At 58.5% G+C, this 17,448-nt stretch overlaps 1 protein-coding gene across 4 annotated transcripts in view; it reads left to right on the top strand.

The window, feature by feature from the left end:
• Positions 1 to 17,448, top strand: part of SDK1 (sidekick cell adhesion molecule 1) — a 941,791-nt gene that overhangs the window by 839,146 nt on the left and 85,197 nt on the right. For all 4 annotated transcript variants that reach the window (XM_037813737.1, XM_037813739.1, XM_037813740.1 and 1 more), the window contains 2 exons: positions 6,311 to 6,505; positions 10,457 to 10,658. In XM_037813737.1, the coding sequence (XP_037669665.1) occupies positions 6,311 to 6,505; positions 10,457 to 10,658 (397 nt within the window). The remainder of the gene's footprint in view (positions 1 to 6,310; positions 6,506 to 10,456; positions 10,659 to 17,448) is intronic.

The raw sequence follows: 17,448 nt of genomic DNA, 5'->3' as shown, positions 1-17,448 counted from the left end.
CCTCAAAACTCACAGAAGGAGAGATGCGTTCCCTCCGCCAGGCAGAAATGGCAGAATAAAAGACCTGCACTTAGAGTGGAAGCTGGTTTTGTTTAAAATTCATATGCTTCATACGAAAAACGCATACCCCAAAGTGGTGCCTGGGACAGTAACGGGGTCCCAGGCAGAAATGCTCCGTGGAGTAGAAAGTCTCTCGGGCCAGGGCCGCTCTCGGGGCCTCTCTGACTGGGCAGTCCTGCCCACCTGTGCCCGCCTGCCCTTCCTCGCCCGTCCCTGCCCGTCCCCGACCAGGCACACGGGCCCTCAGATGTGTGGGCTCAGAGCACGTCCCTCTCTCCACCGCACGAGCCCCGGCCTGACCCTCTGCCCAGCCTCCGCGGACAGCACCCGCAGCCCCTCTGCTGCCTGGGCCCGGCCGGGGCTGCCCCTCCTCACTGGCCTTGAGCCCCTCACCCACCTCTCTTCTGAGCTCATCTCCCGAGGCGCTTCCAGGGGCCGCACACCCTTCAGCCACTTTCCGAAACGGCCTGCTCCTTCTGGGTGGCAGTCACCCTGTGCGGAAAGCTCTGCTGCGCTCCTGAGCCCGAGCGGGACCTGGTACCCTGACGGGGTTCTGTTATTCCTACGTTCTTTGCCTTTCTCTCACTATTTTGTGATCACCTCAGAAGTATCCTTCCAGGTGACTTTCTCTGAGTTGTCCATCTGTCCCCAGAAGGACCCCAGCTCTGCCCTTTGTTCTGCGGTCTGCGCCCTGCCACGCCCTCGGATGTAGAACGGAAATGCTGGGGCCTGCCTCATGGCAGGTCGTGAGGTCTGAGGCGACAGGGGTGAGCGTGCTAAAGCTAGAGGCCCCCGTAAGTGCTGGCAGATGTTTCTGTCGTTAATAGCTAGAGAGAGGAGGGTCTCAGGGCCACATGGGCATGGGCTTGCCTGTTAGGGGCTTCCGAGAGAGACCCAAGCATCACACATGCAGAGCAACGGAAGGTACACGGCCGTACATCGTCCAGTGCCAAGAGTCGCCTCATGGAGAAGCGTGGCCTGAAGACAGAAGGCGACTTCCCTGAAAGAGGCAAACATTCGCTGACGCTGAGAGCCTAGGAGAGGGAGGGAACGCCGCCGTCTGCAGAGTCATAGCCCAGCAAACCGAATGTGCTTCTCCAGGCCCCTCCGTGGTGCCAGGCCTGGAATTAGATCAAGCGGACCCAGGTGAGCCACCTGCCCAAGTGGAGCCCCCGGCCTGGCGCAGGAGCAGATAGCCATCGAGATCCGTGAAGGAGGCCTGCAGGAGCTGATGCCTCTCCAGGGTTCTGTACTGGGCAGGCCGGAGGGCAGGAGCCCAGAGCTCGGTGAGGAGGAAGGGCAGTCCGTGATTCACAAAGATGGGGCTTTGCATCAAAATCTTAATTTCATTGTGAATTTTTAATTCTTGCCACAGAGTAATCTGGGCAGAGATAAATCACGATAACGGTTGCACAGTAATGAGAGCACATCCGTAAGAAGGCCCCGTGCCTAAGTCTAACAGCTCATTAACGCAGATGTATTAGTTTAGAGGCGACTTGAATTGGTGAGTTGTAATCACACAGCTCACTCTCCAGAGTCTCAAGGGACAAATCGGGAGCTGCCATTGGCTGGTGGGGCTCCCCGGAAGAAAGCACCAAAATGGGAATTGGGAACAAAGGCCTAGCAAGTCTCACGCAAGCAACGGGGCAGTGGCCAGCCCTCCAGGGCTTGCAGGTGCTTGAGGAGAGCTCTGCCAGCTGAGCTCCCCCTGATCTAGGTGTGGGTGCGTTTCTCACAGCTCGAAGGATCTGCTCAGCCACTGTGCAAAACCAGGGAGGTCACTGTCCTCAGAAGGTCAGTGTGTGTGTACGTCACCCACACCCCAATACACGGGCCTTGTCTGCTTGTAATGCGCACATCACGTTTGCTGCTTTTGGAAGGACCAGGGTATGTCTATCACAGACACCTGAGCCCACACCAGGACATGCTTTCTTCTGGATATTTTTAAAATATCCCACTGTATCATGTTCTTACTGATAGTGTTTGTCTGCCAGCATTGTCTTTGTGCGTGACATAAAGTCTGGTTTTTCTTTGTAAAATATCTTTCCTTAGTTTATATATGTGCATTTGAGAATGGCGTTGGACTGTGTGTCGCTTTGTATACTGGCTCAGGGTGAACCATCAGTTGGAGAGAGGAGCTGCTCCCGGGGCGCCTGGCAGACGCCTGGGCTCCGCGAGGGCCACTTCGGCATCTTTATGGGACCACGTGCCCACACAGACCACCATGCCGATGGACAGAGGCCGGCTGCCTCACCCAAGCGCACATCTCTCCTGGGAGCCACTCTAACATCCACTGAATGGGCATCGGAGTGCATAAGTACACCTAAATCACTGTAAATCACACATAAAAGTAATAATATAGTCACCCCAGCCAGAGGTAGACAGCAAGAAGGACAGAGGCAACGTAAGAACACTGACTTAACGTGCCTTTCATTGCGGTGGCGGGGGGTGGGGTGGTCAGAAGATATAATTCAGAGTTAATAAATGAAGCAATAGAGATATAAGTGTATTTAAAACTATAAAGGCAAATACCAGAGGAAATTAAAGCAATACAACTAAGCAGAATTGTGGGACTGAAAAGGTGGAGGAAAGAAAGGTGTTTTAGTTTCCTGGCTGCTGGAACAAATCCTATGCAATGGGTTGGTTTAAACAATGGGGATTGATTGGCTCGCAGTTTGAGGGTCAGAAATGCCCAGATCTAGGTGTCATCAGAGCAATGCTTTCTACCAGAAGACGGTAGCGTTTGGGGGCTGGCTGCCGGCTGTCCTCGGTCCTTGGCTTTTCTGTCACATGGTGATGTGATGGCAGTCTCTCCTGGCTTCTCTGCGTTCGTTGACTTCCAGCTTCTTTCTGTGGCTTTCTCTCTGTGTCTGAGTTTCGTCCTGCCCGTAAAGGACTCCAGTAACAGACATTAGACCCATCCTGCTACTGTTGGGCTGCACTTATCTGAAGTAACCCCATAAGAAGGCCCTCTTTACAGTGGGTTCCCACACACAGAGGTGGATGAAGATTAGGCCCCCCCGGAAGGGAAGACACGGCCCCCTCGCCGTCCACTGTGGAGTCAGTCGACACTGTCTGACGAAACAGGGCGTCCGGACCCTGCCTGCCTTGTAACTTTAAGTCAAGTAGTAGAGAAACAGAAAACAGATGATAAACCTTCCGAATGGTCAGAAGGGAAAACATACACCCAACAAAGCAAAGAAAATGCCAACCAGAGTGTAGCCTGCTGCCGGGTGCGTGAAAGCGCGCGAGTGTCTGTGTCAGCGCGTGCGTCTCCCGTGTGCTCAGATCATGAGCGGAAGGACGCAGGGGACCCACAGCCTCCCTGGGCTCTGCAGAGGGGCCTGGGGGTCAGGGCAGAGGGGCTCTGCACTATTTACTTTGCATTTTGTACTATTTTTTATACCATGGGAATAGAATGCAATTCAAAAAGTAATAGGACATTGTAATAATTTTATTTTTTTGCAAGATGTATCCTCATCCCCTGCCCTGTGGTGTGCCCCGGCCTGCAGGCAGCTGGGCAGAGACCCTGGCAGAGGAGTGGCTCTGCTGCCTCAGTTCCAGGGGGTTGTGGGAGAAGGTGCCCCGAAGGGTTCCTCGCCCTCACGGAGGACCTTCTGTGCCCCGCTCAGGGCTGAGCTTCACAGCGGCAGCCACCTCGGCGGGCCCAGTGAGCCCGGGGCGCCGCTTCTGGAGTACAGCCCTGGCCAAGAGAAGGGGATTGTCCCTCGGCGACTGGGAACCGAGCCCCTGTCTGTTTCCGTCCCTGGGCTGCGTTGGCGGGTGCCCACGTCTTGTCCGGATGCTGCCAGAGCTGATGCATCTGTGGGACCGTCGCCACCGCGGGGTCCCAGTGAGGAGCCCAGGCCTCCGGAACAACATTCCACAGCGTCTGTAGGAATCATACCAAGAGCCTGCCGGAAGGCCCAGGGCGAGGGAACCACCAGGGCGCCCAGACCCCTGCACCCTGCGGCCTCAGTCGGGAGGAGTGCTGAGTCCTGCTGGGTCCTGGCATTTCCTCGTAACGCTGACACCGGGAATGGCCCGGCACCGAGGGTGACGTGGGTGCCTGCCTTGGGAACACCTCACGTGCCGCCCAGCCCCCCACCTACCACCGCCACACGTTACTCTCCCGCTGCCCAAGGTCTAACAAGCTGAGATTCCGGGAGGCTGTGTTGCCCGTGGTCACATAGCGAGGAATCTGCCGGGACGGGATCCTAACCCAGACCCGTCAGACTCTACAGCACGGGTGTTAACTCCTCTGGTAAACCGGTTTCTGTCAGGAAGGAAGGTGACACACGGCAGGCACCGGGCGGGGGGTTGGTGTGTGGACTAGTGTGGCTCTGATCTGGCAGGGGGGACGCTTTTCCTCTGCTGAAAAGATTGGGTGGCTGTTTTCTTTCCAGAGAAAGAGTGTGATATGGGGGGAAGATGAAGGCCTTGGAGCCAGCCACACTCGGGGCCTGGGCCTGGCTGGCCCTGATCCGGGGTTCTCGGGCAAACATGTCAACCTCTCTGAGCTTCCTCTCTGTGGCAAAGCGGGGCCTGCCCCGTGGGAGCGGGGCGAGGGTGCAGTGAAGCAACGACAGGTGCATGGGGTGGCCCCAACTGTGGCCCGTGCTGCTGCCACTTTTGCCTAATCGTTGGGTGTCCAGGGGCCTCAGAAGGCTCCGGATTAGGCTCCCATTGCCCCCGGACTGCAGACTCCCCACGCCATAGCAGGGCAAGGGAGGGAAAGGGGAGAAGGAAGGTCCAGGAGAGAACTGTCGGTGGGTGGGGAGGGACAGGCTTCTGGCGGACACCCTGGGCCAGGGCCAGGAAGCCCCAGGGACACCTGCTCACTGTGGCAGGGACAAGAGCCCGGCCATCGGAGGCAGTGGCTGTAACGACGCCTTCGGAGGCACAAGTTCAGGGACCTGCGGACCCCTGGCCAGCAGGTGGTCCTGTACGGACGAGGTAGGCCGCACTGCCCCATCTGCATGGGAACGATGATGATGCTGACGACGACTGGCAGTGGTTGGGAGCTTAGTGCTCGAAGTCTGAGCTCCAACTAATTATTCCCCTGCTGCCCGTGTGGACGGAGCTGGATAAAGGACAAAGCGCAGGAGCTGGGAAGCTGCCAGCAAGCTCAGTCGCCAGTGGAGCCGAAAACCTTGAGAGAAGGAAGACAAAGGAAGCAAGGGAGTTTCCCCTGGAGTACAGAAGGCCCAGGGAGATGGGCAAGCTGGGCTGAGTTGCGGGGGGTCTCTGCGAGGCGAGCTGGCCCGCCCCTGCAGGCTGCTGGGCCCCTCCAGGGACACCCTGCCATGGTGGAGCTGCGCGGACAGAGTTCAGCTCCGTCGATTTGACCCCCCTCCACGGGCTCCCTCCTGTTGAGTTCCGCTTGAGCTGTCTGGCTGACATTAGCTTTGGGGACACCGTCACACCCCATCGTCTGGTTTTCGTCAGTGTGGGGACTTGGCAGCTGCACCACACGTTGTCTGTAGCCCCACAGGAGCTGCACCCCAGGCAGCCGTGCCCGGGCCTGACAGGCTGGCACTGCCTCTTCAGACGCCAGCGGGGAGGTCTCACAGGGCCTGCTGGGGCGGTGTGACCGTCAGTGTTGCCTGCTCAACCTCAGACCCTCAGTAAGCGAGGGGCCGGGGAGGTGTGCGGGGCCCCGGGACCCCCCCTGCACTGATTAGCCAGCCCACTCCTTCCCTGATGGGGGGACGGGGATTATTTCAGGACGCCCGGAGCTCAGAGCCTCCAGTGGGTGGTGGGACTCCTTGGGAGGGAACCGGGAAGGGGCAGGAGCATGGGCCAGTCCCTGCTCGGGGAGCCAGGAGCCATGGCAGGGAAGGCTGCAGAGCAGGTGCCCAGTGGTCAGCAGAGCCTGGGACCTGCCCTGGCCGCGGGGCCTGCGCCATGCAGGATGATGCCATCTTTAGGGTCTTCCCAACAGAGCCACTGCCCCGGCCTGGAGGAGGTGCAGAGCCCCCCGCGGCCTTCTCCCTGCTTTCCCTCGTCCTCAGGAGATGAGGCTGTGTGCACACCTCATTCCTGAGAAGGACGCCGTGTGAAACAGGTGTCCTGGGGGATTAGTGCTGGGAATTTCCCCATCCACATATACCAGGCCTGCCCGGAGGCACTGGGCGAGGAAGCAGGAAATGGCTCACTGTGGGTTCCCAGGGTAGAAGGACTTAGGGGGTGGCAGGAAGGGGCCCTCCTCGCATGGACGAGGGCCCAGCAGCCCCTGCCCTGCCCGCAGGCTACCAGATCGCCTACCGCCTGGCCAGCAGCAGCCCCAACACGTTCACGGCCGTGGAGGTCGGTGCCACGGTGCGGCAGTTCACGGCCACTGATCTGGTGCCCGAGTCGGCGTACGTCTTCCGGTTATCCGCCAAGACGAGGCAAGGCTGGGGGGAGCCGCTGGAGGCCACCGTCCTCACCACCGAGAAGAGAGGTAAGAGGGCAGGGCAGGGAAGCTGGGACCCAGGGGGGCTTCCTCGGGCCCTCGGTGGTCTGCAGGCCAGGGTGGGGGTGGGGGTGGGGGGGGTCTCCCATCTTCCCTCCGAGAGACGCGAGGGGACTGAGCATGGAGCTGGCACACGATCGGATAGCGCCTGCAGAGCAGAGCACTCGCCCTCACATCTGTCCTCTCAGGTAGGGACGGTTGTCCCAGGCTTGCAGTGACGAGATGTAGCTCAGAGAGGTGGTGTGACGAGCTCGGGTTGCCCAGACTGTAGCCATGTTTGACTGGTGGCTCCTTGGTCAGGCCCCGGATCGCTGACGCCCAAACTGCACCCCTGGTTGAGAAGGGGCTCAGTAAATGTTTTTTTAATAGTGCTTGTAAAAACTGTCATTTACGGAACCGCAGCTCTGCCCCAAAGGCTGCGCAGGTGCTTGAGGTCCGTTATCTTGCTTCCTTCCACCTCAGCCCAGTGAGATATACGGTGCTGGCTCCAGTTTTAGGGAGGAAGTTGAGGCTCAGACAGACTAAGGGATCTGCGCAGGGCACACAGCCGTTGCCTCTAATGTCTGCTGTGTGGATTCTGTCCCTGCCACCGCCACCACCCCTGGGCCCACCGACGGAGCTCCAGTCCCCAGGGCAGGCCGTGGAGCTCCCGCAGAAGCAGCCCAGACCCCAGACCCAGAGGTCCCAGGAGAAATGATGTCGGGAAGTAGCTTCCCAGACACAGCCGGTGGGAAATGCCGCAAGCAGATGGCGCTGACACTATCTCCGAGAGGCGCCCCACACAGTCCCAAGGACCCCAGGGCCAGACCCTCACTGGCTGTGTGGCCTCGGGCAAGTCCCTTCCCCTCTCTGTGCTGTGGTTTCCTCACCTGTAAAATGGGGTGACAGGACCCAACCACCACGACTTTGGACCCCGACTCCCTGGACTTTGTTGGACTCCCGGAGCCAAGGGCCTGGTCCCCCCAGGGCCGGCCACGCCAGACTCCAGCCACTTGGCCGGGGGTGCTCCGGCCACCTGCCCTTCTTGCCAACTGGCTACAAATGCGGGGTTCCCAACCCCCATCCCCCCACTCCAGGCTCGACAATTTGCTAGAATGACACAAACTCAAAGCGCTATACTGACAGTTACAGTTGTATTATAGAAAAAACGAAACAGTATATTCCCAAAAGCTGAAATGGACTCAAATAGATGCCCACACAGTGAGGTTCATGGCAGCGTGACTCACAAGAGGCAGAAGGCGGGCACAGCCCAAGTGTCCACCAGCAGGGGTGGAGTATTAGTCAGCCCTGAAAAGGCAGGAAGTGCGGGTCCAGGCCCCGGCAGGGATGGACCCGAAGACGCCCCACTGCGTGGAGAAAGCCGAGGACGGAGCGCCTGGTTCCACCATAGGAGACAAATGGCTAAGCAAGTTCGTGGAGACAGGAAGTGGATGGGGGTTCCCAGGGGCTGGGGAGGGGCAGGGCTTGGTGGGGAGTTTCTGTCTGGGGGGATGGAGAAGTTTGGGCCTTGGGTTTTGGTGATGGTGGCACAGATTGTGACTGTAATTAATGCCATCAAATTGTTCGCTTAAAAATAGTTAAAACGGTAAATTTTTAGCTATATATATATGTTACCACAATAAAAAAATTTAAAAGGGCTCAAATCAGAACCAGCCCCAAGAGGAGTCATGGGGGTGAGATCTGGGACGGCCCGAGCGCCCATGGCGCCCAGGGACGCGGTTCCTCGCGGCACGCCGAACTTTGACCCGCTAGGGGATGTCACCGGGCCCCCAGGGTCCCACCATTGGGGCCTGAGTGACTGAAGAAGGCACGTGGCTGAACCCAACCTGCGCCCCGTGTCCCCGAGTCACCCCCACCTGCGTCATCTCATTAGCATATAGTGGCAGGTGGGGGGGCTGTGAGTAGCAAAGACCCTCACATGTCAGGGAAGCCCCGAAGGTTCAGGAGTCGCTCCCAGAGCCGGGACAAAAGCCAGCGCGCCCTCTTCACGGCGCACACCCCGTAGGCGGCTGCTGCCACCTGTGGGCGTCACTCCCCTTGCACTGCAGCGGGGCCTGTGTGTGCCTCAGTCCCCCCACCAGAGAGACCTTGGGAGCGGAGCCCATGCCACGGAGGCACCCACTCGGCGTCGGCCTGCATCGTTGTTGCCTGTGTCACCATTTTTATTACAAGATCTGAAGAGACAGCTTAAGGGGGTGATGAGCTGAACCATGCAAGGCTGGTCTGAAATAACCTGCGCAGCATCCAGCAGCTGCTGCGTGGCCGCCTGGACTCCAGCTCAGGGCTGCCCAGTGCCCAGGCCGAGCGGGCGCTTTGCTCATCGTCGCTGGACATGCTCACTCTGGTCTGGCCCTTCCGGAAGAGGCTCACGGGGCAGAGCAGGCTGGTATTTAAGGTGCACTTAAAAGGGGAGAGCTTTTGTTTTCAAGGTCTAAAACTGTGCTCAGTGTGGAGGTGTGTGGGCCCGTGTGTGCCACTGGCCGTGCTCGGGTTACACAAGTAAACCGGCTTCCACGTGACCGTTTGCCCTGGAGTAATGGTTTACGCCAGGCCCAGGGACTCGGTTGACTTATTTTACTGCCTGATTTTCTGGGTTGTGTCTAGGCTTCTCGCCCTGCGTTCTTGGCCTTCAGCCGATCTCCAGTGCCCGCTGGCTCATACCCTCCTGCCCCCAGCCAGGCCCGTCCCCCTCCAGCCTCAGGGCCACCCGGCCCCCCAGCCCGCCAGCCCCCCAGCGTGGCACACTCTCCCCACACCCTCATCAGCTTCTTCCCGCACCACGTCTCCGTGTTTCCGCCTCTCAGAAGCCTCCCAGACAGCACCTGCCTCCGCCGGCTCAGAACACCCAGGCCAGGGGCTGTCCCCCTCCTCCTCCGCTCCAGTACCCAGTATTGGGGTGCTGCCTTCTTCCTCAGAGTCGAGACAGCCCTTTCCAAACGCTCAGCACTTCCTAAAGGGGGAGGGACCCCAACCCACTTCACGAGAGAGAGATTTGTGAAAGGTTTGACATGACTTGAAATAAATCAGATCTGAACAGAAGTCTTTATGTGAACACCCTTCCCGGCGGCCCTGCTGCACAGCCCGGCTGCAGCCGAGGGGACAGGGGAGGTGCACCCCCACCCCGCCGTACCCCCACCAGTGCCCCACCCCACCCCGCTTGCATCCCCTCTCCCTGCCTGTTCCTCAGTCCCCGCAATTTAGCTTTCCACCGGGGCACCCAGATCCTCTGTCCCTGGGGTTCAAGCTCAGGGCTTTTGAAGGAGTCAGGGGGATGCGGAGCCACCACCCCAGGCCTGGAGCCACGGTGCCAGCCAGAGTGGGGGCTCGAGGAAAGGAGCACAATGCCAGCAGATCAAAAGCTTCTCACGGGCCAGTCACTGCCATCCGACAATCAATTGCTGCTTTATTACAGGCCATACATTTTAATCAGAATCAATAATCTCCATGATAAACCATTAAACAATTATTCCTCTCTCTGTTGAGTTCCTTTCTTGCAATCGATGTGGTGAGGAGACAACATGAGGCAAACAGCCCACTCGGAGGCCAGGTCCCAGCGTGGCGCAGCCTGCGTGCCCACTCCCTGTGGCCCCGGGCCCAGAAGAACCTGAAATCACCTCCCAGGGCTACTGGCTGCTGCGGGGCCTCCACTCTCGGAGGCTGGGATCCTCGGCCTGCACCTGGCCTGGCCTGTCCCCTCCCTCGGGGGGCCCGTCCCAGATGCGGACAGGCGTTTCCCAGCCAGCTCCGGGCCGTGGCCCTGCCAACATTGGCTGCGAGAACCGTCCAAGGGGCTTCACGTTCCAGGGGCCTGAAGACTGCCTTCGGGTGACCCTTCCTGAGTCACCGCATGGTCGGCTTCAGCGGCAGGGCCCGGCGGAGCCCACACAGCCATGTGAGCACGTTCCTCACATGTCCCTGGTCTGTCCCTGTTGTTTGCAGAGCGGCCGGCACCCCCCAGAGAGCTGCTGGTGCCCCAGGCGGACGTGACGGCGCGCAGCCTCCGGCTCCAGTGGGTCCCGGGCAGCGACGGGGCCTCCCCGCTCCGGTACTTCACGGTGCAGGTGCGGGAGCTGCCTGCAGGCGACTGGCTCACCTACTCCTCGTCCATCAGCCATGAGGCCACGGCCTGCGAGGTGGACAGGTATGGCGGGAGCCCTGGGTGCTGGGGAATGTCCCCCCGAGAGCTCGTGCCCCCTATTCTCGCCAGGGATCCTGTCCTGCCCTGACATCCTGGAGCCCACTTCCCAGGGTCTGTCCTTCTGGGGTACACTGCCCAGCTGACTTGTGCACCCCAGGGATTGACAAGGGACGTCCATGGGGAAGCTACGCTTAGATGTGGGGGCTCGGCAGTCCAGGCCCCTCAAGAGGGGCAAAGGAGGAGGAGGGAATGTCTGATGGGAAACGGGGGCATCCCAGTGAATGAGAGGGTTCATCGTCTGCTCGGTGACTTACTGAGCTACCAGCACAGAGCAGCTGGTAACACTGAGAGCAGCCCGGCCTCCTGCTGGCTCGGTCCCCTCAGGGCCCAGGACCTCCTGCCCTTTTTACAGTTGGGGAGACTAAGGCCGACAGGGGTTAAAGTGAATTGCAGAACTGCACAGACATGCCTCTGGGACGTGGCCTTGGACCCCTGCCTCCTTCCGCCATGCTTGGGCTTGGTGCCACTGTGGTCAGCGCGGCCGTGGGGCATCGGGGGCCGGTCTGCAGGGTCTGTGAGCTGAGCCCAGAGGGGCCATCCTGGCCCCCACACCATCCTTCCCACCGTCCCAGTTCCAGTCACCTGCCCGTGCAGCCCATGCTCCAGGATTGCAGGGAGGGGCTAGGGAATTGGCAAGTGCTGCTGTCCCTGGGGTCTCTGGGACCCTCACCATCACCAAGGAGGAGGGTGGAGGAGCAAGAGGGGCTCCCCAGGCCGGCTTCTCAGACCCAAACCCCATTTATTCGGCACCCTCTGTGAGCCAGGACACCTCACACACACTGGCTCACTTCACCCCAGTATACACAACGAGGGAGCTGCTGACCCAGCTACACCGGAAACGCCGGGGGTCAGCAAAGACAGGGGACTCGCCCGCAGCCCCCAGCCAGCGTGGAGGGTGCGTGGCGCTCCCCACGGGCACCCAGCCCTCCCCCGTCCGCAGGGCCACCTCGCTCGGCTCCCACGTCCATCCTTGGAGGCCCCGGCACAGTTCAGGCTTTGGCGTGTGGCTCTGTCACGTTTCCTGGATTGATGATGATGACGGGGTATAAAAAGAGGGAGGCTCTCCCTCGCTGGTTTGAGCCTTAAGCAAATGGCAGTGGTCAGGCATGACGCACATGGAGTCCGTGTGGTTAGAAAGTGGCTTCACGGGAAGACACAGAGTTTGAAGCCAGAAACGTCCAGGCTGAGGCCGTGGGTCTGCCGCTGACCATCTGTGTGATCTTGGGCAGGAGACAAGCTTTTGTGTGCATTTCCTCAGCACTTGCCCTCGTGGGCGGTTGTGGGGTTCAGAGGTGACGCCAGGCCCTGGGAAAAGGTGGCCGTTGGTGTGATGATGTCTTTATGGCTCCTGCCTCGTGCACCAGGAAGGCGCACCTGTGTGTGGGCTGTGCACCCCGACCAACATCGTGAGTGCAGCTGGTGGGTGCAGGCCGCCCCTCCAGGAGCTCCGCTGTGGCTGCAGCTTAGACCCCTTCGGAGTTGGCCTCAGAGCCACTTACCGCCAAGAAGGAAGGCACTCGTCAGCTCTCCATTACACCTGTCTGTGACCTCAAATGATAGATCCTAGCACACTCACCTCTTCAGTCATGTGACCCAAACAGCTCTCAGCTCTGTCCAGGAATCAAGGCTGAGTGGTCCCCAGGCTCCCAAGGATTGTTTCCAGCAAGACTAGTTGTTGCCTGGCCTTCTACTTGTCAGCGTTTGCTCAGGAATGGGAACTGGTGCATCAGAGTTTAGGAAATTAGTTTCAGTACTTCAGCTGTAAGGACACACCTCATGTTAGGCAAACAAGAGCAGCCTCAGTTTGGGTGTTCACCTCTGAGCTGCTTCCCACGGCGATCTAGTCACGTCTCGTCCAGTTGGTTCAAGTTGCCTGCTGGATCTTCACTGCTCTCATTATCATCACCACCATCACCACTACCACCACCATCGTCACCACCACCGTCGTCTCCACCACCATCACCACCACCACCATCACCACCACCATCATCATCACCATTACCACTTCCATCACCATCAACACCGTCAACATCATCACCACCACCACCACCACCACCACCATCAGCACCACCATCACCATCACCACTACCATCACCACCATCAACATCCTCAACATCATCACCACCATCACCACCATCACCACTACCATCACCACCATCCCCACCATCACCACCACCACCATCACCACCACCATCACCACTACCATCACCACCATCAACATCCTCAACATCATCACCACCACCACCATCACCACCATCACCACCATCAGCACCATCACCACTACCACCACCATCGTCACCACCACCGTCGTCTCCACCACCATCACCACCACCACCATCACCACCACCATCATCATCACCATTACCACTTCCATCACCATCAACACCGTCAACATCATCACCACCACCACCACCACCATCAGCACCACCATCACCATCACCACTACCATCACCACCATCAACATCCTCAACATCATCACCACCATCACCACCATCACCACTACCATCACCACCATCCCCACCATCACCACCATCCCCACCATCACCACCACCATCACCACTACCATCACCACCATCAACATCCTCAACATCATCACCACCACCACCATCACCACCATCACCACCATCAGCACCATCACCACTACCACCACCATCGTCACCACCACCGTCGTCTCCACCACCATCATCACCACCACCACCATCTCCATCACCATTATCACCACCATCACCACCATCAGTACCAACACCATCACCATCATCATCACCACCACCACCATCACCATCATCACCACCACCACCACCATCACCACCACCATCACCACCACCATTACCACCACTATGACCACCATGACCACCACCACCACCACCACCACCACCATCACAACCACCATCACCACCACCGTCACCACCCACCATCCCCACCATCATCACCATCATCACCATCACCACCACCACTACCACCACCATCACCACCATCACCACCACCATCACCATCACCACTAGCATCACCACCACCAACACCCTCAGCATCACCACCACCACCACCATCATCACCACTATCCCCACCACCATCACCATCACCACCACCACCACCATCAACACCTTCACCATCATCACCACCACCACCATCACCACCATCACCACCATCATCACCATCAGCAGCAGCACCACTGTCCTCTACTCAGTACCCGGCATTCTGTACTTTTCAAAATGATTTCCATATGTGTTTTTTATTATGCTAACAACCTGGTGGAGATATACACCAGACTTTTCATTCATGCCGTTTTACAGATGAAGTTGAAGCAGAGATTTCTTAAGTTGATGAAGCAAAAATATGCCCTGCCTCCGTGTCTTCTCTAAAGGGAAGTAGTCATCCCTAAGACCCTCTGTAGCGCTGACATTCCGTGGGCCCATAGCTCAAAGCTTCTTGGGCACAAACCGTCCCTAATTCACGAGGGTCTATGGCATGGCCCAAAGAGCAGTGTCCCCATAGTCTGGATACCTGGCTTTTAGCTCTCCGCCAGCCCTTAGTGGCAACACGGTCTTGGAGAGTCAGTCACTGTAATCTCCTCTACCTCCACTTTCTCGTCTGTGAGAAGACAGGCGTGGAGGGATGGCCTGGCTGTGCCTTTCAGCTTCAGGAGTCCAAGATCTCCTCAGTTATGGACAGTCAGCGGATTGGCAGCCAACAAATCAGGCGATCCAAAATGGCAAACGCCGTCCTCCCCACTGCTGCCGGCACTCTGCTTGTCGTTTGAACAACAGGAACAGAACCCAAGGGCTGTAACTCAGCCCAGCAGAGTGTGGTTGCAATGCACCTGTGGAGCCCTGGAACTCCCCCGGCAGGGCCGCAGGCTGGGTGCTGGGCGTGCCCTGGCTTCCTCCATAAACCACCCTCTGTTGCACCGTGTGCTCAGTTCAATTAGCCGTGTGCTCGCGGGTGTAAATACGTCACCCCTCGGGTAGCCGTTCGATAGAAAGAAGAAAATCCGCTGCCTCTTCCATGGCAGAGCCTTCTGAAATCAAACAGACTAATTGTGCGCTTTGGACTTCGTGTTGAAGAGGAGAGGCTCATGTTTCAGGACAGACAGTTTAATTTGGGGTAGGAGAGACTGTTGTCAGTTTCCTAATGGGCCAGAACTAGGACAGATGCTGCTTCTGCCTATCAGTGGGAGGAATGTCACGGGAAGCAATATTTTGTACACTGCTCTGACGTGTTCTCCCTTCCCGTTTCGTAATCCTGATGGCTACACTTTCCTTTTTAAAAAAAAAAAAACATTTTTATTTTTACATTTTGCTTTCACCAGCCACGTAAAGTCTGTCAGAGGCCAAAAAGCACAGAGAGTTTAACCATCTAAGCCTGGTGTGACTGTGCCGAGGAGACAAGTGGACACGTGGCCTGGCGCGCTAGGGGAGGGCCTGGGCTTCTGTGGTTTCTGGTTAATGGAGGAATTTGCAGGCCTGGCTGGCGCCCCAGAAGGGTGCTGCAGAGGAAGGCGAGCAGGGCTCCCCGCACAGAGCTGTGGGGTGCCCCGGATGGTAGAACACAACGAGGATGGCTGGTGGGGTGGGCATGTGCGGCTCAGGTGGTGGGGCCCGGCTTCCGGGCAGGTCGGGAGACAGCAGCGTGGCCTGCGCCTCCGAGCCACCCCCTGTGACAGGTGCGATGGGCCCAAATCAAAAACGTCAGGGCCAAGGGAGCTCCCGTGTAACCCGACGGGGAGTCATGGCAGTGGGCGAGCTGGCCCTCTCTCCGGTGGGCTCTTTCCTCCCCTCCCCCTCCTCCTGCCTCTCCTCCTCCTCCTCCCTCTTCTGTGCAATATTTAAAAATAATGCCATTTATAAATCAGGCCAACTGGGCCAAGGACATTATGCATGGGTTAGGTGACCATTTTGCAAATAACAAATTCTGAATAAACGTTTTCAGTGCCTTAAAAATAAATAAAGGCAGTAGTTGATAGCTTCTTTAAATGTTCAGGATCCATATGTTTTAGTTTTATAACCGAAAGCAACAGGAAGTTCTATGGCAAGGTCAGATCCTGAGGGGCTTTGAAGGACAAGCACCCCCTGAGGCGTTAGTTGACAGAGAGTCACTGTTACCTCGTCTTCAGCAGGAGGGTAGTAAGAAAGCAGGGATGGACGAAAAGTTTTCTGATCGTGGTTTACAAGACTGGTTATCAGTTTTTTAAAAAGCAGAATCGTTTCTTTCAACAAGCTGTTAGCCAGAACCAAATGCAGGGTCGCGGGAGCCCTTGAGCGTGTCGCTGAGGGGGGGGTCCCACAGGGTTGTGGGGCTCTGGGGGGCTCACTCCGAAAACCACTCACTCACAGCTGGGATTGGGAGTGAGGTGCGAGTGTGGGCCTTGGCCGGGACTGGAGGTGGAGGAAGGTGGGACCATGGGACCCAGGGGACGGGGGAGTGTGGAGTCCAGATCGTCCTGCGTGCTCTGGTCTGCGATGTGGAGAGGATGCTGGACGCTCCGCTGCTGGGCGGGGAGACGTCCTGCCACTTCCTTCCTGCTCGTCTTCAAGTCGCGTGAAGGACACCCGAGGGCACTGGCCAGGCGGACGCTGAGCAAACACGGGCAGCTGGAAGAGCAGCTCGGTGGCTGGTCAGGGCTAAGATCTGAGCGTCTGCGGAGAAGAGTCTGGCTGAGTCTTACTCAGACTCGGCAAGAGGCTTGGCCGCCGAGACCCAGTAAATATGGACCAGCTGCCTGGGTGGGTGGGTGGGTGGTAAGAAGGATGGATGGGTGAAAGGAAGGAAAGGAGGGGGGGGGAGAAGGAAGGGAGGGAGGGGGAACAAAGGAACGAAGGAAGGAAGGTAGGTGGGTGCACAGATGAATGGGAGGATGGAGGGATGGAGGGATGGACGAAGGCGTGATGTGGACCAGCAGTGCCTTGAGGGAACATTAGTGCCCCTGTAATTGCCCTCAGTGGGCGGGGGGGTGTTTTTTCATTTGGGCAATTGACATCTTATTCTTTTGTAAAGCGATATGCGAATGTTGCCTCAAGAAAAGCCCCCAGTCACCCTGAGCTCAGCCACTCACTGGTCCTCGGGTGTTGGGCTGGCGACCCCCTGCCTGGGCCCCTGTTTTCTCCACCGTGAAGTGGGGGTAATCACACCCCCTACGCCCAGAGCTGCGGTGAGGGTGACACGGACACTGCTTGTCAAGTGCAGGGCACAGTGTCTGGCACAGTAAATGTTGGCGCTGGGGGTCGGGGTGGGCTCAGCTGGGACGAGGAGGTGGGCTGGGAGTCTGCGGCAGCCCGGCAGGGGCAGACTCTGCAAGGGAGCGTGGAGGGGTGAGGGGGCTAAGCCAGGCGGGCACTCACTCCACTCCGGATCACCACCAGCGCGAGGGCTGGGTTAACTGGCTCCTCCTGAGGAACTCCTTAGTCTCCTGGGAGAGCAGGATCCGCAGCGCAGGGGCATGTCTGATTATGAGGTGGTGGCAGTTCCCCCTGGGGGGGGCCCACAGCAAAGCTCCCTGCCCGGCCAGGGGGACCCCCACTCACCCTCTGCCAGTGAAGTTCCCGTCTCTCGGGACAGGCCACCAAGGCCCAGCCCTGCGTGTTGGGGGCTCCCCCTGCCCCCAGCCAGGCCCCATAAAGCCCCTGCTCCCCAAGGCCCAGGCCCCCGCCTCTGGGGGTGCTCTCGGGTCAGGATTCTGTCCCTCGCGGCCGCAGGCAGGGTGACTGGTCCGGGGGCTTCCCGAGCTCTCGGGGCAGCA

The sequence above is a fragment of the Choloepus didactylus genome, chromosome 21 (assembly GCF_015220235.1).
Source record: "Choloepus didactylus isolate mChoDid1 chromosome 21, mChoDid1.pri, whole genome shotgun sequence".
NCBI lineage: Eukaryota > Metazoa > Chordata > Mammalia > Pilosa > Megalonychidae > Choloepus > Choloepus didactylus.
Note: the sequence above shows the minus strand (reverse complement) of the source record. Positions and strands in the feature narration are given on the sequence as shown.